Raw genomic sequence first — 22,509 nt, 5'->3', positions numbered from 1 at the left:
GCCTTTGGATCACAGAGTGCTCTCCTTCTCTATTGACGCTGAATATAGACGGTCTCCATTCCTGCCGCAGTCAGTCACCTCAAGACCGTTACGCTGGTGCCTTTTGTTTGTATCGTTAGGCAATGTTGATTTGATTATATGGATGGCATCCGCGCGCGCACCAATTTCGTCCATTTCCCAAAAAAATAGTTTTCGGATACTGTAACCCATACAAATCAGCTGCAAAATGAGAAAATATATGATGTACATTGAAAAAAAAACATATCTCGGAAAACGGATAGTAATGTCATAGAATGCCAAATAAGTCAAAAAAGAAGATGTGGAAGAACAAAAATGAAGAATCTATTATTCGGTATACCATATTGTTTAGTTTTGTTCATTCTTCCCGACCACGTAGATTCTATAATGAAGGCAACTTTTTTTGCAAATTTTCATTTTATTTTATTCACTCGCACGTATCAGCTAGTTTTATGGTCCTCAGAGGACATGGAGGATATGATCAATATAATCAAATCAACATGGCCTTATCAATGAAGCATCGCAAAGGTGAAGGCCTCGGACAAATAAAGGTGGCGCTTTCCGCCCAAACACCGCGGCCGGTTTAAACTGGTTCAAGCAGGTGTAAGGCAAAACACAATAGCTGCTTTGACCCACTGGTAAGTACGAGTAACATTTTCGAGTCTTATTTCCTATGTCATACAAGCTGCATTGGCTAAAACAATAAGCGAGAGCATTGCATTTGACCATTTCTTATCGTTACCATCAGTAAAATTAAATAAAAGTTTATTGCAAATTCCTGTCCGTAGGCTAATTGCCAGTAACGTTATTATTATTATTATTGGGTTCGGCTTCTTTTTCCGAGACAGTGGAAGACGAATGATCCCACTTTTTCTGTGATGTTTGGGTTTTGTGATATTAAGAGGAGAGTAGTTTTCTTTTCGTCTGAGAAATTAGGATGGAAAATGGTGGCCTCTTTAAAAAACAGCTCATTCATTTCGTGGTCGTAGAATGGGCAACCTGACATAAAATGTGTTTTGTCTTCCACCTTGTTTGACATGCAGTATTTACAAGTTCTTTGGCACACAGGCAAGTTCTTGTACCGCCCTTTCTCAATTTCAAGGGGATGGGCATTAGTAAATTTGATGATGATGCCACAGAAAGAATACATTGAGTCACATATTCACACACATTTTTACAAAGCAAAATTAACGAAGACTGTGATTTTGATCAGCAGGGGAGGGGACAGAGAGAGAGAGAGGGGGGAGAGAGAAAGAGAGAGAGCTAAATATAGAGGTCTCCATTGTTGACATTGGTCGCACCGTCAGCCAGCTCAAGGTAACTTGGCACGCTGATGCTTTTGTCCTCATCATCAGTGAAGCATTGCGAAAGTAGAGCGCGTTCTGCCCAAACACCGCGACCGGTTTAAACTGGTCCAAGCAGGAGTATTACACCTGCGACAAAGCACAGGAGCTGTTTTGACCTCAATCATAGATACAAAGGTCGTGCTCTGTCGAATAACGGTTTAACTGGCCAACTGGAAACAGAAATTGGACAGGAGGTGGGTAACATTTTTGAGCCTTTTTACCTTCGCCGAGAAGGTTATGTTTTGCACAGCGTTCGTGTGTGTGTCCGTCTGCCTCTGAACAGTATAGCTCGAGAATGCCTGAATGGATTGTCTTCATACTTGGTATGTGGGTAGGTCTTCTTGAGACCTCAAAGTTATTAGATTTTGGGCCCCCTAGCGGCTTGCTATGGTACATAGGTCAGTCAGTCGGCGCGCATTGTTTTTGGTTTGTGCTATTACTGACGAAGTAACCTAAAGGTGGGACGTGTTCTGCCAAAATACTTTTAAGTACTGGGTCAAGCAGGAATAACAGCAAAACATAGTTTGACAATCTATTTGAGAGCTGAGTAAAAATGAACATGTGCTAAGGCTAGTGTCACATTTCCAAGCCGGGGCCCGACCGGGCTATTTGAGAAAACAAAGATTAGAAAATGCATATCAAGAATATACATAGCGTATGGTAGGGAGAAATTTTTGAAAAGTTTTGTGTGTTTTGTTGTCTTTTATATCATAGTTTTCGTCCCTACAAGCTGCCCGGCCGGGCCCCGGCTTGGAAATGTGACCCTAGCATTAGTTAGCGTATTTCAGGTGTTTCACAAAATATAGAAGGACAGGTCACCGATTCTTGTCATTTGTTAACTATTGTGTTATTATCACAACCATAGACTGCTGGAAGTGTAACTGTGTGGCGCCATGATCGTCCGTAACACCGCAGATGTCCCGATAGCCACCGTGCCACACAACCCGGCCCTTCGGGGGAAAGAGCTGGTGTCCCCGGCGGACGAGATGGGCTACGCGGCGTACGAGATCGTGCTGATTCAGGACCAGATCGACTATGAGCTTGAAGGTCGGAGCAGTAACCACATGTACTACTGTATCTCGGGCAGGGGGCGCTGCAGTGTGGAGAACGGGGAGGAGTTTGAAGTCACTCCGGACCTATTCATGGCGTTCTCTTCGGCCGTCAAGTGCAAGGTGATCACACACACTTGTATAGCGTTACACACAGACGTTCATCACTTATTGTGTCCAGCGTACATATATACACTGGCGCGAACAGTGGAATCAACCAATGATGATAAATCATAAATGACGGGTGTGGGTACTGATGTCAGTAGGCGGTTGCTTTAGGCGATAGTCAGAGTCAGTATAGAATTACTGGATGTTAACGGTATGTACGTTTTTCAGTATTCGTAAATCAAACGGAGTGATCCCTGCTTATGTATATAACTCTGGTTGTTATTTATAAGCTATGACACGACCACGTCCCAGGTAATGCTTTGGTCCCATTTCCAATCCGGGGCCCGACCGGGCAGCTTGTGGGAACGAAAAATATGATAAAATAGACAACAAAAGACAAAACGTAACAAAAATACTCCTAACCATTTCTTGTGTATTTTCTTGCTATGCATTTTTTTTTTAATTTTCGTTTTCGCAAACAGCCCGGCCGGGCCCCGGATTGGAAATGGGACCAAAGCATTAGTCTGGCAGGTTCGTCTATGGATGTTACCTAAAGAAGTTGTCTGATTATTAACGTCTTTGATATCTTGAAGATCACAGTGACTTCGGAAGACGACATGAGGCTTTACTGTCTATACTGCCAAGACGACGACCCTTCGTCGGACCGAGTGGTTGTTCGGTCACTCTCGGAGATCATCGGAACCGATCGGGACGTCGACTTCGGAAGCGGCCACAGCCGAAGATTCCTACTAAGGGACGACAATTTTCCGATAACGGTGACCAACACGTCCATCATGACCCAAGCCGGTACAGAAAGGGGTGTCCCCATGTGGTACAAACACCACAAAGAAGCTGCCTACTACATCAGAGGTATGTATTCATCACAAATATAAGCTATTTTGAGTTCCGCGACCGCATACCTTCGCCAAATATCATTATCTGGTCAAGTAATGAAATGATACCCTAACGTGCATAAGAATGGACTTATAACGTTAATAGTAACTACTGTATACAGTATAAACTTGCATATGTCACCAAGGTGAAATCCACAATATTTACAATGAGGTATTGTAGCATTTCGTCATTAACTATGCAAATAAGTTCATAATTATCATAAAAGTATTCTGCCGTACATCTAGTATACTTGTCTACTTCATCCAAATTATACCTAAAAAGTCCTATCCTTTTGCTATTGTAGCATTTCCTCTGATATCATTTATACAAATGACGTCCACAACTAGATAAGCACTTGGAGTGTGTAGCTACACACTCCAAGTGCTTATCAATATTAATCACTGTATTAAATTATGTTACGTAAGTCCATTATCTTATTATTTCCATCATTATCACTTTTGTTATCATTTCTTAAAATTTCTACAGGAATCGGCAAGTACGCGTGGGAGGAGGGAAAAGAGGAAGCGGAGTTTCATTCCGGAGGGACGGCTTTCCTGATGAACGAAAACGACCCACATTACGCCATGCCTGTAGAGGAATCCTTCACCATCTGTGCCTTCTTTCCGGCACTGGTTGGGAACGAGAAGCACATCTTCAGTGGCGGTTATTCCGTATATGGTGCTCCCCAGTGACGTCACTCCTCCACAAACTTCTACGTTGACAAAGTGATGAGCTCATGATAAAGCAATACAGTGATAGACTTTGTGTTGCTCCTTGATTTAACTGCATGCGACACTTTTGTGATATAGAAATATAGGGTACAAGTAAAGCTACACTGTTGGTCCTATAGCTCCGACAGTGAAGTCTTTAGAATTATATGTTATAGCTATATACTTTACTGTTACTGAAATAGGCATGAAACGTAATAGACATTTATAATGTCACGTGACGACTCCAGTAAGGTCATGCCAGGTCCTTGGTTACGTGTACCCTTTGGTGACGTCATAATTGTATTTACCGTAGTGAAAAATGTTTGACTTTGACTTTTGTCAAAGAGACATGCATGGTTGGAATATTTCTTTCACGGTTCGTACAAAACTGTTCTAGAACGTCATAAATGTAAGGTATCCAACACTTTCCGTTCGACATAGGTTGTTTATTTGCTTATTTTGTTTCAACATTGTTACTTGACCAATGTCGGGGGAGAGGAAACAGGCAGAGGCCACCTTTACAAGTTGTTGTAATGTTGTTATTAGCGACTTATAAAAGTCAAGACTGTCTGAAATATGCGTCTCGGTCGTTATCTTTTATATATATATATACTGCAAAATTCAAAGAACCTGGCCCCGATAAGTTGAAAAATCGCCGTGGGAAAGCTTGCAACGGAGGCTAACGCAATAGCGCTTCGCTCAGATCATGGACATTATATAATGTCCTATTTGATATCACTTGATTCTGCGGCATTGATGATTGTTCAGAACAGTAGTATGTGTGGGGTCGTGTGGCGTAACGGCAGGGTGTTCGGCCCAGAACCCAATGGTCCCGGGTTCGATCCCCTGACGCCACCGAAGTTGTGCCCTTGGGAAAGGCACTTTACACTACTTTCCTCACTCCACCCAGGTGTAGAAATGGGTATACTGTTCCCTGTACGTGGCACTGTCGAAATAAGTTATGGTGTCACGTCGTCCTTGTCTGTCCAAAAACGACTTAAAACAACAGTAGTAGCATTCTGTGCGTATACAGATATAAGTGTATTGAATATCGCATCAAAAAGCGGGGCTTAAAATCCTTAGTTGCGGTTCAAATGTGAATCAAAGACTAATATGGGAACGTACACAAAAGCGAGTGGCCATTGTCTCATCCCTACGTTCAGACTTCAGACTATGCAGACTAACCGTCAAACCACAAATTGTTACAGGGCCTTATAGCAACAGTACTCCAAATACCTTTCCAAAGCTGTATCTATTGCGCCTTTTCAAGCCCCTTGGCCTGTACCAGGGAAGGTTCTTCCTCCAGACTCTATCACACCGTCACCTGAGAGAAGGTCACGCAATGGCGCTTCGCTCAGACCAAGGACATGTCCTATCGTATAGGGCTAAATGTAGTTGGCTTACCTGGTCAGTCAGGTCAGGGTCGGCATGTCAGGTCAGGGTCGGCATGCGATGTTTTTTTTGTTTGTGCTCTTATCGATGAAGCATCGCAAAGTTGGGTCATTTTCTGTCAAAACACCGATTTAAACTGGCTCAAGCTGGAATTACGCCAAAAAATAGTTCGCCAATCTATGCTGAGTAAAATGAACAAGTGCTTTGTCTATTTCAATTGTTGCTGCAAGAGATGAAGAAACAAATGAATTCGAGTTTCAAGGTTGAATTTAGGTTTCCTTTTATCATTTCCGGCCTTCACCTTTAGGCCTCAATGCATTACACAAACACACCCCTTTCACAAAGTTTCAGGCTACCTTACCCCATGGCCCAGGCGCGGGTCAATTAATTATCGTTGACTCAACCACCACTGCTAGCGTTTGACGTCAAAGCTGTTGATTTCAAGAAGCCTGGACTTGACAAAAGCATCTTGATTTCAATATTAAACATAACAGCTGCCTCCCTATCTACACTGTTGTGGGACGCCACATACCTTTGTACATGTATTCCTGCATGGCGTCAAGAACAGGTAACGTTACGCTTGTGTCGTTCACCCGAATAAAGGTATGCACCGACTTTGGGCACGCCTATCACTTGCGTCACCAATTGCCACACCTTGGCATGCATTTTTGTACCCAAATGAATTACTGCCTATAAAAAAATCTTAGTAACTCCCGAGTGTAACGCGTTGAATGTGAAAACCAGAAACAGCATTCTGTGAGAGAATGGACTATTAAAGCGTAGACAACTGTTCCATTCTTAAACGGAGCCAGCCGGCGTTAGCTCATGAATACTCTCAGTACTCTCATAAAGTACAGTAAAACCTGGATTCGGCAACCACTCAATTGACGTAAGAAGGTGGTTGCTTACGACATGGTAGGATTAACTATGTACAAATGAACCGGGGTCTGTTCTAATGTGGTCTACGCCTCAAGGTGGTTGGCTGCGCCAGGTGGTTGCCTGGTAGGTTTGACTGTTTGAAAAAAAAAAAATGTCACGGTAGTAACATACTATGTGCATCATGGCGAGGCTTTCTCAGAGATCTAGAATTTGTGCAATGAATATGTTCCCACCTGTGAGGGCCAAATTAACGCCGATGCTTAGATATTTCAGTGCTGATCCACCACGCAATCACGATCTGAATGAAATACATTCCAGAACATTTATCATTATTATTATCATTATTATTATTAGGTAGGCCGACTACTCTCTCTTCGCAGCCAGGGGCTGAATTGTGAGGAGCGCACAATTGGCGGGGCAAGATCGCAACTTGGTCTGGAGCGGCTGCCATTCGGCGCTAACTCAGGTGACCTCAATACGACAATTGCCCCATGTGCGGCCATATGACTGTAGGTTTTGAACCACTCACACCGGGACGGACCCCTACTCTTTTCGATAAGTGCGGTGGGTTCTTTAACGTCCTATCCGAGGGACGTCCCTAACCGAAGCTAATTACTCATTTACACCTGAGTGAAGTGAGGAAAGCCGTGTAAAGTGCCTTTCCTAAGGGCACAACGTCAACGGGACAAATCAGGGAACCCCTGATTCGAACTCAGTCCTCTGAAGGCAAGCTGCCATCACTATACCCTGCCTTCTTGTTCACGTCAAGAACTCTGGGTTCTGGGGCCAAACACCCTGCCACTGCGACGCCATCAAACCCGAAAGTTCTGCTGCAGTATCATAGCAAGCCGCTAGGCGGCCCGAAATGTAATCATTTCGAGGTCTCAAGAAGACCTACCATATAATCCCACATACCAAGTATCAAGACAATCCATCCAGGTATTCTTGAGTTATCGTGTTGACACACACACACACACACACACACACACACACACACACACACACACACACACACACACACACACACACACAGACAGACAGACAGACAGACACACAGACACGAACGAACGCTGACGAAAACATGGCGAAGGTAAAAAAGTAATGTATTTCAGTGTACCAGAGAGCCAGGGCGTTTACTACGGGTTATACGAGACCGTACTTCGCGTCCAAGCAGCGGGAAGAAATTTCAAGAAAAAAATGTTGTTGGCCGGCCTCACCAACTTTTTTGACCTTTTTGATTGCTCAGTGTTCTCAGACAACGAAACACTTGCGGACTCGTTTTGTGACAAAACACTGGACCATCCACATAAACCCATTGTGACAGTGGGTTGAAGAAGTTACTTCTTCAAAGTAACAGAAAAACAACAACAACAGAAAAGGAGCGGTCTTAACTGGAAGGACATCCTGCCTGACCGTCAACACTACTCTACTCTACTCTCACTGCTCTGCTCTACGCTATAAACCGAGACTTATCCGGCTTCTTACATCTGCTTTGAGATTAGAGGCTCACGGTCCGTGACCTCTAATAACCCCAAGATGGCGTCGCAAAAGCGTAAAAATTTCCGTCGTCGTCGTGAATCCAGCGACGAGGAAGACGACTCTGTGCAGGAAGTGAGGTCTGTGTGTGATTTGTGCCATTTCTATTGTGTTCTGCCTAAGACAGAGTAGTGAACATCTGCAAATTTCATTGTAAACGCCCGGAAACTCTATGAATACCGTACAAACTACAGCTGCCCCCTCCCCACTAGAAAATGTTTCGTCTCCCTTTTCTACTGTAGTTACGCCATCTGTACGTACCAAGTAAATACGATAAGCTGTCTTTTACAGTTCGATTCTAGAAGAGGCAAAGGAAGCCCAGAAGTTCCGACAGCGACCCAAGGGAGTCAGGTACGAGCTCTTTGTATTTTCAAGCTTCCTGTTGCACATGTTGAGTAACTATTTTTGGCGTATCTTATTACTACCTGGATGTCTAACCTTCATCAACGTATCAAGCTTCCTGTTGTTGTTGTTCAACTTGTTGTCCTTCTGTGTGTCTATTTAATATCTCGCTAGGTGCTGTGTTTGGCTTGGTCAAGCTTTAAGTCGCTAAGAAAAGATTGCTGTATTTGTGAACGTAGACGTTTGTTTATACCTACCATGGAACATTTATTCACCTTAAACTTTGACCTTATCTCATGACACATTTATGCCATGATTATTATGTGTGTTTTTTTCTGTAGCGCTGCAGCCTTGGCACTGGGAAAGAAGCTTTCAGGCAATGCTGCCCTTGTAAGTTATTTACAAAAGTCAGATTTTTAGGGGACAGGGGCCATCTACCCCCTCCAACTGTCCAAGTCATGCTGATACAATTCTTTTGTCCCCTAAACAGAATTGTTTGCTGTCACATCTGTTTAAACATGTTAATGGTCTTAGGTCATCTCTTTAGAAAATGTTTTCAACTATATTTTTGTAGATAAACAACTACTAGTAACATGTTAAAAGAACCTGGCCCAGTCATGTACATGTATCTAAGCATATAGATAGTTAAGTCAAGGCTGTTAAGACTTCCAAGCTGATGTAGTATGTAGAATTTATTTTCCTACCATTACTCAATTTAAAGTACCATGTCTTTCTTCCTTCCACCCCTCTAGAATGACCCCTTCAAGCTGAGGACTGGAGGCATGGTGGACATGAAAGCCATCAAAGACAGAAACAGAGACAGGTATCAACTTTTTCTGTCTCCTTTATATATCACATATATGTCAGGGTAAAGATTCTAATCTGGTAGAATTGCCGATGCTCTTGGAAGAGATCATGATCATAGTCTCTGTCAACATAGATTCGACCAGGAGCTAGTGCTGCGTACCTAAACGTAACATCAGGTACAGGTACCGGTACAGAGGTTTAGGTACAGGTCCGGACCTGTACCTGTACCTGAACAATTTGAAAAATGTACATGTGTTTTTCTGAACTTCAATAATGACAGAAACATAAATAAACTGTTTACAACTTGTCAGTATCTTTATTCAAAGAACATAACTAGGTTTCCTACCGCCATACTCCCTTGGCCTTGCTATCAAAACTCACAGCCTGCCTGAATGATCTGTTGCATATTAGTATCGCTGTTGCAAGGTGTCACTTTGGTCACGTTTGGTGTTGTATGAGGCCATGAGGTTAGGAGATTAGTCACAAAATAAGCACATACTTGGTGTAAATTTATATCAGTACAGTACCGGTACTTTATGATCCGGTATTTTGGACCTGTATCTAATCAATTTTTATGGTACAGTACCGGTACACGGTACCGGTACGCAGCACTATCAGGAGCACAGTTGGTGATTCTACCAGTAGAGAACCCCGTGAATTTTTCTGTGCATATGGATATTCACTGAAAAGAGAGTCAGAACTTTTTAACTTTAATTCACATCACTTTGAATAGATTGATGGACTTGAAACTCTGGATTTATAAATGGTAGACCACCCTATAGCTAACACATTCCTACTTGTAGAATCCTTATTGTAATCTCTGTCGACATATGCATGTACTTGAAAAATACTACCCTCTGCAGGTTAGTTTAGGTCAAAATTGTAACTGTGCATATATATGACATATACATATGAGTACTATAGTGTTCCTACCATGTGGATATTTTTTGCTATACTGATTCAGTGATTGTCATTGTCACCATTTTGAAATGATACATAATGAGTTTACAGTGTGATCCATATTTCCAACCTTCTAGATCCATAGTTTAAACCTCCTTGATATTTCCTGCAATGTCTGTTGATTGTAACTGCTGCATTTGTACATGCACCTAACTATATCTTTTTATCTCTTCTTTGTAAAACACCAATAGGACAGGAGAAGAGGATGACAAAGACTTGTCAGACTTGGGAACATCTTTCTCGGCCGAGACCAACACCCGAGACGAACATGCAGAGATGTAAGATCAGCAAGACTTCCTTGCCTTGTTTTAAAGTCTAAGGACCTTGTCTGCTTAATGTATCATGTCTTATTATTACCTTCATTAAGACTCACTGCAGGGATCTCCCCAGAAATATAGAGCAGGATTGGGGGGGGGGGGGGGGGGCAAGTATAGGATATGTGTCCCGAGGGGGAGGCCTGGAGGGGGCGCACACTCCTCAAGAGGAGACCGGCTGTTGCATTTAGATTTTTCCTGACATAAATGGAAGTAATTTCCTGCAACTTCAGCTTTACAATCAATGTCATTTCAGGTTTTTCAAGCAAAATATATAGGCTTAGCCAGGGAAATATTGGAAGAAATAACCTAGCTTTGAAAACCAACAGGATGGAGCTGGGATTAGAACAGGATGGAGGAGCACCACTGTTCCATTCTTTAGTGAGATCCTGAGAAGGTTATGTTTTTGTTGTGGATTTGCTGTATGTTTATTGTAGTCAGCATAACTCAGAAGCTGTGGATGGATTCAGTTGGTTAGCATAAATAATTACACCATACTTGCATAAGTAAGGGAGTGTACTATACATTTGTAAATAAGATACATGCCCTCAAAAGATTGCCAATGGGACAGTTTGTCAATACATCATATGCAACAGATGTGATTTTAAATTTAATGCAACGCTGACCAACAAATGCAGCATTGGTTATGTCCATTACAGAACAGACTTGTAATGAAGTACATTTATTCCATTTTAAATCTTGTTTATGCAGGATGAAGTACATCGAAGTGGAAATGAAGAAAAGAAAAGGTCAAGAAAAGGAAAAGGAGGCCAGCCAAGCAAAGTAAGTGAAGATGTGTCACTTTTTGTCACTTTTTGATACAAATGTAGATATTCAATGTAAGATAAGAGTTTTCCCTCCTTCTTGTTTGTTGTGCATTGTCAGATATCCCTTGTGTCTAAATGTATCTTCTGTGAATTAGTTGCTTTAACGATGGCAGGTGTGTTGAAAAGTTTTGTATACAGTGTATTCAGCAAATAACTATGTTGAAAACATAATGTTAACGTTATGTAGATTTTAATCCAATCGGTTTTAAGTTTCATCAACCACGAAATGTTTTTATGATGTGGCAATGATGATGGACATATCTAGCAAATGATTTGTCAAAAGTACATTTTAAGTTTTCTAGTGTTTAAGTTAACACAGTTAGCATTATTGTTGCTTCAATGATATTTTGAATGCCAGTTATACAAATTTTGCTTATTTACAGAATAAAAGGAGCAGAAGACTTGCTGTATGAATTACCAGACAGATTAAAGGTAACTTTGGATTAGCCTCTCTTAATCTGCAAGTACTGTTAGTGATAGCCATGATATATACATATAGGTTCTATTTCTATATCATACATTCAATCAATTACTAAATGACCTCTAAATGAATAAAGAATTCTGCAGCATGTATACACCATTTCAGTGTTACATTAAAAAAAGTTTTCAATAGTAGTTTCTGTCAATACATCATTATTACTTATTGTCCATTTAATCATTATCTTGTAGCTTTGTGCCCATTACTGTAAATCCATTTATTTTCTGGGGATGTCATTTTACTGCAGAAACATTTCTGCAGCACAGTAGTAATGCATTGGAAATACATGTTCATGGTGTCATTAATTTGCAGTGTAGAGGTCATGGTGAAACCTGCATAAAAAAATCTGTTGCGAACATATACAATTTATAGTATACATGTACATGTATGTACATATACAAAGTTTCCATGGTTTTGAACATCTATCATGTTGTGTACATTTCATTGTAGTTCAGTTTGTTGATTTGTGATCTTGTGCTTCCAAAATATTGTGGGTACATGTGAGATCTGGGCTTGTTGAACTTACACAGTTTTTCTCTGTTCTGAAGGCTGCCACGTCTACCAGGTCCGAGGAGATGTTGTCCAATCAGATGCTGAGCGGGATTCCAGAGGTGGATCTTGGGATACAGTAAGTAAACCCTAGTTAAATGTGTAGTGCAGTGCAGTATAGCACAGTGTAGCATATTGTTGTGTAGTGTAGTGTAGTGTTCTGTAGAGTTGTGTAGAGTAGTGTAGTATAGTGTAGAGTAGTGTAGTATAGTGAAGAGAAGTAGTGGTGTAGTGCAGTGCAGTGTAGTGTAGTGCAGTGTAGTGTATTGTAGTGCCGTGTAGTGTAGAGTGGTGTAGTGTAGAGTACTATAGTATAGTGTAGTGTAGTACTGTATAGTGCAATGCAGTGAAGTGTAGAGTAGTGTAGTGTAGAGTAGTAGTGTAGAGTATTGTAGAGTAGTGTAATGAAGTGTAGAGTAGAGTAGTGTAGAGAAGAAGTGTAGTGTAGAGTAGTGTAGTGTAGTGTAGATGAGCACAGCAATGCAGGAGGTTAAAAGTATATTTAGTCACTTTTGATGTCTATACTTAATAATGATAGGATGCTATAGTCGATAGTGTAAGACTGAATGTGTGATCCTGTTTCTCCTAGAGAAAAGATAAGGAACATTGAGGCAACCGAAGATGCCAAGCAGAGACTCCAGGAACAGATGAGGAAGAAAAGGGACAAGGGCACATCCTTCGTACCTGTCAACATGGCTGTCAACTATGTACAGCACAACAGATGTGAGTAGGAGTGTGTCTTATGTAGTATGTACAGCACAACAGATGTGAGTAGGAGTGTGTCTTATGTAGTATGTACAGCACAACAGATGTGAGTAGGAGTGTGTCTTATGTGGTATGTACAGCACAACAGATGTGAGTAGGAGTGTGTCTTATGTAGTATGTACAGCACAACAGATGTGAGTAGGAGTGTGTCTTATGTAGTATGTACAGCACAACAGATGTGAGTAGGAGTGTGTCTTATGTAGTATGTACAGCACAACAGATGTGAGTAGGAGTGTGTCTTATGTAGTATGTACAGAACAACAGATGTGAGTAGGAGTGTGTCTTATGTAGTATGTACAGCACAACAGATGTGAGTAGGAGTGTGTCTTATGTAGTATGTACAGCACAACAGATGTGAGTAGGAGTGTGTCTTATGTAGTATGTACAGCACAACAGATGTGAGTAGGAGTGTGTCTTATGTACTCTCACCTCTCAAATAAACGTACCGGTACGTTTATTTTTTTTCGCCAATAGTTCCACCCTGTACGTTCTTATTCTAGACGGTACGTTTATTATTTTTTGAAAAATTGAGGCTTTGCAGACCAGGAATCCCTCTAAAATCGTAAGTTAAGGTTTTTCTGGCCATATTTCTCCGGTATTTTTGCTCGTAATTCGCTATTTTTCGGCCTACCGGCGTTGATTTTCTCGCCGCGTTGACGGCCCTGTGAAAAGTATCCTGGCGGCACTCGTAACATATCCGTCGATATCGCTATGACGCTACAAAGTAAATCGGAAAATAAGACGCGACATTGACATTTTAAAATACAATTTTCATATAAATAACTTTGATAGTCTCTGTTTACATCGTAAACCAAAGCACGCTGATCAAAAACGTGTGGAGTAGGGTGCTCGCCTACACAGGGAATAATAATTTCCTGACCACTATATCCGTAGTATCGGCAGCGCGGCGGAAGAATTATTTGTTCGCAGAAGACATGTAACACGTCAAAACAACAATCATAACTTAACTTCCCTTGTGATATGTGTTTTGAGGCCACAAAATCTCTAAAACGGCAGAAATATGTCCGATATGATTCGGTAAACAACAGCGCGAAATCGCGAAACATGGCCGCCACTCTCAGGCATGGCGACAGTAAAAGTAGCAGCATATTGCGTAGTGCGGATACCGATCTTTAAAATGATACCGTAAACGCATGGAAATATTATATTTTTGGGGCAACGATGGACACACAGCGCCATATTTATTTTCAGAGGGTTCATTTTTTTAAATAATTCTTAATAGTAAGATTTTCCCAATTTAGGCGGTTCATCGCGGGTTTCTAGTGTCAACACGTAATGGGTAACTTCTTAGTATGTGCGGTCTGTGACGTTGAGCTACTTTTACAGTCGATCTCTGTTCAATATTGTGGGATTTACCGCGGGAACTCGAAATCCGAGCGTCTCACTTTGTTTTCGACGCTATGGAGCAAAAGTTTATAGACATATTTCTTCTGTGGAAGGACTGTGTTCATATTTGTGTTTTTTTTTGGTGGTTGACGTCTTTAGAAAATATGATCAGGTACATTTAACTTTTAAAAGTACTCTGATGATTTTTGTTATATGTCACTGATTGTCAGTCATAATAAAATGATATAACAATATTCTTTGATCACTTGCTTCAAGTTCCAAGTAGAAAAAGCATGTATCATGTACATTTTCACTTGTTGAATTTGAAAGCACCGTGGCCCCCGGTTAGGGGTCATAGCGGGGAACCTATGCCCAATTTTTCAATATTACTATTGTATTTTACGAAGAGGCGAGGAAGATCATCATGATTTGAACAAGCTATGGATAGTTATTCTGTTCAATATCTATATACTTAATAGGTATGGCATAATTGACTAAATATAAGTTACCTACCTGCTTATTATCTTATTTCCCTCTGACAGTGACAATTTTACAGGTATGGACACAGTTTACCTAGCCTCGACTGTCGATTTTTGAAATTTTCCGGGGGGTACTTTTATTCCAGGGGGTACTTATATTACATTTTGAAAATTTGTCCGGGGGGTACTTCTATTCCAGGGGGTACTTCTATTCCAGAGGTGAGAGTAGTATGTACAGCACAACAGATGTGAGTAGGAGTGTGTCTTATGTAGTATGTACAGCACAACAGATGTGAGTAGGAGTGTGTCTTATGTAGTATGTACAGCACAACAGATGTGAGTAGGAGTGTGTCTTATGTAGTATGTACAGCACAACAGATGTGAGTAGGAGTGTGTCTTATGTAGTATGTACAGCACAACAGATGTGAGTAGGACTTTGTCTTATCTAGTATGTACAACACAACAGATGTGAGTAGGAGTGTGTCTTATGTAGTATGTACAGCACAACAGATGTGAGTAGGACTTTGTACTCTTATGTAGCATGTACAGCACAACAGATGTAAGGGTCTGATTTTTTTTATTTGAATAATCTCAATTGCAGCTTTCACAGCCGTGAAAATACACAACAAGTATTTCTTTACAGGAAACCTTTGGGTGATTTTGTGTCATGGAATACTTAAACCATCTCCCAGTAAAGCTATGGGATTTTGTACAAGGGAAAAAGTAGCATAATCTTTATGTGTCAAGTTTTCAAAGGTACTTGACTAGAATTAACAAAATGAAGACGCATGTTGAGAATTAGTTCTTGTAATGCCTTTATGATGTATTCATAACTGACAGCACATTCTTTACTCCCTGTAGTTTACCGTGAGGACACCGAGACAAAGAGGCATGTTGTGAAACAAGAAGCACCCAAACCTCGCCCACTTAAAGTGGGGGACACTGAGCCTCCTGTCATGGAAGGTATGTGGAATAAGAAGATAACAATCCTAGGAAAAGCACCCTCCCAAGCAGGCCTGATACGCTTGATACATTACCTCCCATATCGGCCCTGCCATTTAAAGCCTGTAAAATTGCTTCTGGCGACGTTACCGACACTCGCTCATGTATAATGAATGAGCTACCCTTATTTAGCACAAACAGCCGTTATTTTGTCCTGAACCCAAAGTAAAGATGTAAGACGTAACCTGATAGGTTGATAGCTTCCCAGCATCCTTTGCGGTTTTGATCTAGATGAGCTTATGCTGGAAGCTGTTCTGGTGGTGACGTGGCCAGAATCAATTTTACAGGCTTGAAATGGCAGGGCCAGTATTGGAGGTAACGTACTGAGCATATCGGGCCTGCTCGGAAAAGGGCAACGGAATAAATTTGCAAAAAGATTATCAGACATGACAGCCAGGTCATGGGGTCAATGGAAGAGGCTACTACTTTAAAGGATGTATTGTTTTTGGTGTGTCTGACTGTTTTCACAATTATTTATTTTCCTTTTTTTTTCATAGAAACATCTCAAACCAAGAAGAGGCCAGGTGAAAGAGCTACAGACGACTTCCACTTTGAGAAATTCAAGAAACAGATGACAAGAAGATTCTAGTAGGAATGCTCATGTCTCAGATCATTTCTGAATATTCAGAACTTCAAACATAGTCAGCAAATGTCATGGAAGACTTGTAGACCTGTTTTGCTCAGTTCTTGTAATCAAAGTTAGGTAAAATTAGCAAAACACACAGAAATATCTCATTTCTGTTGCATTCCATGCATTGCACAAACATCACAAAAGGATAATATGTTGGATTTGTGCTTTATTGTAATTCACTAACTTCTTTTCGTCAACTCTTGTATCGTCATGTTTACCACAAAAGAAAACAGTTATACTTGGTGTTAGCTGTTGGATCTATATACATGTAGAAGAAATCTGACTGACTATGTTAGTATGAAAAGTGCTTCATGTATGTTGTAATAGACATGTAACAGGATGTAGTCATTACTAGATTGACTGTTAGACACATTTTAACATTCAAGTATAGCTATACCTGTGTACACATTAAAGATTTTCTAGTCAAAGATTAAACACTCAATCCAAAAGTATCATTCTTTAGATGTGAGAATAAAAGACTTGCTGTTGTAAGAGGGACATCCTTTGTTAATATGATGGGCTATATATCTGATGTTATTTACTACAGTATAACCTCCTTTCTCGAAGGGTGAGTGTGATTAATGGTTCAAAAGCGCCACACAACGATTACGATTAGTAGTGCAGCAGGAGAAGCGACAGTATGCTGCAGTCTAAATACGTATCGCTAGGTGTCCTTGATATAAAATACGGTGTAACGGACATGTCCTTGGTGCTGAACAATGTCTACACTACACCCCCCTCATTCACACATGCGCAAACTGGCCTGTTATTTACTACTACTGTACTAGTAACAAGTAGACAACTTCAGTGACATACATAGTAGGAGATAATAGGAGATGGTAAGACAAAACACATATTGTCGGCGTCATGAATTCGCGGTTGAAAGATCAGCGCGGAAACAAAATCTCCACAAACATTTCAAGAATTACAGTACCACCCAGTCGATTATGAAACCAATCTATCCAGCTGTTCTTGAGTTATCTTGTTGATCTTCATATTCACGGACGCTGCCTAAAATAACCTCCTTTCTCGAAGGTAAATAGGGTACGTATGATTAATGGTTCAAAAGCGCCACACAACGTTTACCATGAGGCCATGTTGATATGATTATATGGATGACATCCGCGCGCGCTTCAATTTTCGTCCATTTCTGAAAATAACAAATGAATAAAAGTTTTCTACTATACTGTAAATCGTACAAAGCAGCTACAAAATGAGCAAATATATGCCGCAAATTGCAAAAGATACTGTAAATACAGACTGAAATGTTCGCGGTGGTTTTATGTTTGCGGTTTTCGCGGCGACCGTTTCACCGCGAACTTACGAACTTAACCCACCGCGAACATTTTTGTCCAATACTGCAGCATTATGTGACTATAGCGCTGCCGCAAACGTAAAACCACCGTGAACACTCCAGTTTTGCCATATCGCGAAATAAAAACCTGCCTACCTGCCTACGTGCACAGGCCAGAAACTGGCCCCTTGCTTTCCAGGTGGATAAAAATGCATTTACAGGTGTAACGTTATTTCGGAAAAAGGAATACTAATGTTGTAGAATGCCAAAGTCAAAGAAGAAGACGTGAAAGAGCAAAAAAGAAGAATCCAGTAATTTGTATACCATTCTCTGTGTGTTTATAGTCATTTGTTGAACCTTCCTGACCACATAGATTTTATATTGAAAACAACTTTTTTTTTTGCCAAACTTTTTTTATCCGCACGCTCGCATCAGTTTTGGGGTTCACAGAGAATCTCAACATCTGGAAATTGTGATGAGTTTTGATAGTTTTGTTTCTAAACCGTTAGAGGAGCAGTTGGAGACAAAATATATTTCGTCATCCACCTCATTTGACATACAGAAGCTACAAACTCTTTCCCCCACAGGTTACATGTACATTGTACTAGTAATCAGTTTCACTGTCACTGTCACTGGCTAAATGGAATAGTCCAACGGAAATGTTAAACGAATGCCGATTGGACGCTGGAGATTTGGCAATATGCATTCCAACATCTGATTGGTCCAAATCTGCATAAACAGCTTGTCTCCCATTGGTTGTTACTGGTTCCCATGCCAACGATCTGTTTACCTCTTGGTCAGCTCAGGTCAGAGTAGTTCGAACTACCGCAGTGAAAGAATGGCGGACTTCACGCTCTTAGAATTGACAGCGCAAAATGACGTAACGACGAAATATCAAGCTCTTCAACAGCCTTTATTGGTGAGTTTGACATTGTAAAATACCTGTGGAGTTTTTACGGGGAGATCTTCCCGGAAAAATGTGTAAAAATTACTAAAAACATACTCAACACTTACAGTTCCAAGTTCCAAAAACCAACATGGCAGCATTGTTTGCGTACAGAGGGCAACATTGATACAAAATACTTTACCAAATGGATTTTATGACCATCTGTAGTGAGACAAACGTGTCTAATGAGTTCTAGTGCCTACTACTGGGGTAAACTATTCACATACTCAACGACGTTATATACAACTGCGTATGCCAGCTCCGAAATAGACCAACTCAGTTGTTTGACTAGTGTCGGGTTAGAGCGAATCTATACAAAAGTCATGTGTTCATTGAAAATGCAGATCTCTGTAAAGAATTAACTACGTACAGATATGTTGTAATTTGAAGGTGGAAGGGCGTAGTAAGTACAATTACAGTGTTGTGTCAGAAAACACGAGATAAGGGAGCCTCTTTCACATACTTCTGGAGCGGTTGCGTTTACTATTTTTTTGGGGGGAGCAGGACAACTCCCCGTTTCCCGGCATGGAGAACCTTAGCCCATGTTAAAAAAAGCGAATCATCGCTCCTCCCAAAAAATAAACGAAACCGCTCCAGAAGTCTGCGAAGGGGGCTAGGGTAAGGGGCTAGATGTAAGGGTGCAATGTGTGATTTGAGGGTCCTAATGTTTCAGATGGATGAAGGTGGCGCACCCTACGTCTCGGACGACAAGTTTTGCATGGGTACTAATGGCTACAACAACAATGCTTCTGTGGCATGGGAGTTTTACATGGAGACCCACGACTTCTCCAACAACCCTACACCTATGGTGCCAATGACTCAGGAGTCTTACATAGAGGCCCCTTACTACTATACCAACCCCACCACTATGGTCCCTACAGCACAGGAGTACATGGGGACCACTTACTACAACAATCATACAGCTACAGCACAGGGGAGTTACATGGAGACCCCTTACTATAGCAACAACTCCAGTACAACTATGGTCCCTACAGCACAGGAGTATTACACCTTCATGGGGACCACTTACTACAACAACAACCATACAGCTATGGTACAGGGGAGTTACATGGAGACCCCTTACTATACATGTAGCAACAACACCAGCACAACTGTGGTCCCCCTGACACAGGAGTGGGTGTCCAGGCTTCAGACCAGCATGAGCGATGGTTACGGCCCGTCCATGATCATGGAGAAGTTCCTCACAAGTCTCCCTGAATGTGAGAGAGAAACACCAGCAAACCATGGCTCTGTACAGGAACACAACCCTGAAGTTGGTGAAAATGTGATGAGATTGGCCCAGAGTGAATCCTGCAACAGATCTGAACAGAAGACCAGATCTGAGATGACCGAACCTGAAGCGGCGCCACCAGGTGATATTGGGCAGGACTGCAGCAATGATGACGTGAAGTCTCCACCCTGTTTGTCATGGTACAACATTCACACTGGTGATGTGCAGAAGGGACTTCAGGAGGCTGATCTACATCACAACCGTGACATTGATGACTGGATCATCTTGAAAGGCAGTGAGGCAGGGTCAGTGTATTATTCTGATGATGAAGAGGAAATTCTAGAGGAGATGACTGGAGACAGCACCGGTCCTGATGGTGACAGCATGGAGGAGAGACAGGCTTTGACTACCTCCAGTGTGCCAGGCAGACTGGTGGACAAGCTGTCAGACTACACTGCAGAGAAGATTCAGATCTACTTTGAGCTAGATCATCAGTCAGTCAGTGGTTTGGAGGATCTAGAAGAAATCCAGTTCTTGGATCAAATTGAGCTAGATCATCAGTCCCTTGGTACAGGAGATCCAGAGGAGATCCAACTCTTGGATTTCATTGATCACCAGTCAGATGATGCAGAGGAGAAATTCCAACTCCTGGATCCTATTGAGGTAAGTTAGGCACTGTATGATATAAACCATCAACAAGCAGATAGAACTTTTCTTTCCCTGCATAGCAAAGTAGACATGATAAAGGTTTGGATCATTCTTTACTTTTGTGGATGTCCTTACTTTTGTTGATTGCAACACTTTTTTTTGGTTATGAAGTTTGAAGGTTTTTCTCAAAATCAGTGTTTTTTAAAAGAAAGAAATATAGTTCTCACTAAAAGATTGCAGTGTTTAAAACAGGTGCATTGTAGTCCAATTGTACCATACTTTAAATAGACATTGTATGAGTTGATTATGCTGTAAAAGCTGCAATGTAGTAGGACAGGCTGCTGCAGTTGACATCAAATCCACTAGAGGTCCTCACAATACTAGTACATGTAGTACATCCAAACCACATTGTGTCTGCTGTACAGATGCCAGGGCTGTGTGTGTGGCAGAACAGCGTTCCCGAGCACAAAGTTGTGACAACAAATAGACTATCGCGGTACGACCTCTACCACGGTCCCACACACCGCGTTCGATCTCCCAGCTGCCCTCTGATTGGTGCTCGCGGTGATAGCAGGGAACGAAGCGTGTACAGTGATGACTCAGAGGTGTGACTTTTATCTGAAGTTGAACTGTATACAGTATAGGCTACATGATTCAAAATGTTGGGAAGTGCGTGGACAGTTGCAAATAAATTGAATCTAGAATAGACTCAACAGTTTTTAAAAATGGGAGAAAAAAGGAGGGAAAAAAGAGACGGGAACAGAGATTTAAAGATGAGGGGGGAAACATTTGCAACTGCTCACCTTAAGATGTATGCAGTTGTGATAATGTAGGTGCACTGGTTGTGCATTTTCCCATCCTGATTGCAATTTTAGAGCATTTCCAACTTCTAACTGTTGCCGATGCATCTCACTTCAATCTGTTTTCTTTTATTTTTAGCCTCAGTCACTCCAACACATGGCTGCGCAGGACCACAGAGTGAACGACATTGCTGTGAGGAACGCCAAAGGGGAGACGGTGAAGCCAGCGGCCCACAAGGCTTATTGCAACAGCAGCCCCACAGCCCCCCTGGTGAACCCCCCCTTACCCAGCTGCCCCTGCTGGCTTCTTCTCATGGGTTTAGCCAGCATTTTGGTCGCTACAATCGATGTGAAACAAAAGCTGGGTAAGCTCTTGGGAAAAAGCTGTCAGGGGCAGCCACACTACAGGCAACCTCACACACAGCAGAAAACGTCTTACGTCAGCAAATATCCAAGATGGAAGACTTGTCTGTTATGTCTGAGGTTGCCATGGCAACTGATAAGTAATTAGTTGCCATACTAACTGACGACATGGTGTCAGTGATACTCATGATCAGTGGCTGCCCCTTTCTCTCTGCGCCTATCAGTGTGAACCCCAGCAAGTTGTCCTTCTGTTATGAACAGGGCAGCTTGCTAGGCATCACACTGGTAGGTGCATTTCCCCTTCAGAGGTTGTATCTGCACTTGTTTCTGAAGTGGGTTTGACTTGTAGATTAGATACATGTATGTTCTGTTGATGAGGTCTTACAAACATAATGCTGGCATGGTGAAGTAAGAAAACTTCTGTATTTTATGGCCATATGTTACAGTGATGTACTGGTCTCACACATAGCCTTACTTTGTAACAGTGTCTACTTTCTAACCATAAGAACATCTTTTGCAATATAGCTAGTTACGAATGATAACCTTAAGTTCTTCTAACGTTGATGCTGTACATTTTGTTGATATTTCTTGGGCAAAATTCCTGGAAGAGCATCGATCTAGTGGTCAGGGAAGAAAATGTTTTCCAAAAGCTTACCTAATCTCACTGACGAGCACATTTCCGACAATTCATGCTGAAATTGTGCTGCCTCTTTGGCATCAAAATTGCGTTAAATCAATAAGAGTGTAACAGCGAGATAATCCTTGATTGACAAGACAGAGGAATTTTAAATTGT

General features: G+C 41.5%; 3 protein-coding genes across 3 annotated transcripts; all 3 read left to right on the top strand.

The window, feature by feature from the left end:
* Window positions 1-2,216: 2,216 nt before the first annotated feature.
* Window positions 2,217-4,688, top strand: LOC136442481 (L-ectoine synthase-like). The gene is made up of 3 exons (XM_066439357.1): window positions 2,217-2,536; window positions 3,115-3,391; window positions 3,902-4,688. The coding sequence occupies exons 1-3, from the start codon at window positions 2,258-2,260 to the stop codon at window positions 4,105-4,107; spliced, it is 762 nt and encodes a 253-aa protein (XP_066295454.1). The 5' UTR covers window positions 2,217-2,257; the 3' UTR covers window positions 4,108-4,688.
* Window positions 4,689-7,878: 3,190 nt separating this feature from the next.
* Window positions 7,879-16,931, top strand: LOC136441912 (splicing factor C9orf78 homolog). The gene is made up of 11 exons (XM_066438473.1): window positions 7,879-8,012; window positions 8,224-8,283; window positions 8,616-8,664; window positions 9,027-9,097; window positions 10,233-10,319; window positions 11,067-11,138; window positions 11,566-11,614; window positions 12,209-12,288; window positions 12,799-12,932; window positions 15,662-15,763; window positions 16,300-16,931. Exons 1-11 carry the CDS (start codon window positions 7,933-7,935, stop codon window positions 16,389-16,391), a joined length of 876 nt encoding a protein of 291 aa, XP_066294570.1. The 5' UTR covers window positions 7,879-7,932; the 3' UTR covers window positions 16,392-16,931.
* Window positions 16,932-19,300: 2,369 nt separating this feature from the next.
* LOC136442209 (uncharacterized) lies at window positions 19,301-21,877 on the top strand. Its single transcript, XM_066438952.1, has 3 exons — window positions 19,301-20,567; window positions 20,978-21,157; window positions 21,492-21,877. The coding sequence occupies exons 1-3, from the start codon at window positions 19,317-19,319 to the stop codon at window positions 21,861-21,863; spliced, it is 1,803 nt and encodes a 600-aa protein (XP_066295049.1). The 5' UTR covers window positions 19,301-19,316; the 3' UTR covers window positions 21,864-21,877.
* The last annotated feature ends 632 nt before the right edge of the window (window positions 21,878-22,509 follow it).

Source organism: Branchiostoma lanceolatum, chromosome 9, assembly GCF_035083965.1.
Source record: "Branchiostoma lanceolatum isolate klBraLanc5 chromosome 9, klBraLanc5.hap2, whole genome shotgun sequence".
Taxonomy (NCBI): domain Eukaryota; kingdom Metazoa; phylum Chordata; class Leptocardii; order Amphioxiformes; family Branchiostomatidae; genus Branchiostoma; species Branchiostoma lanceolatum.
Note: the sequence above shows the minus strand (reverse complement) of the source record. Positions and strands in the feature narration are given on the sequence as shown.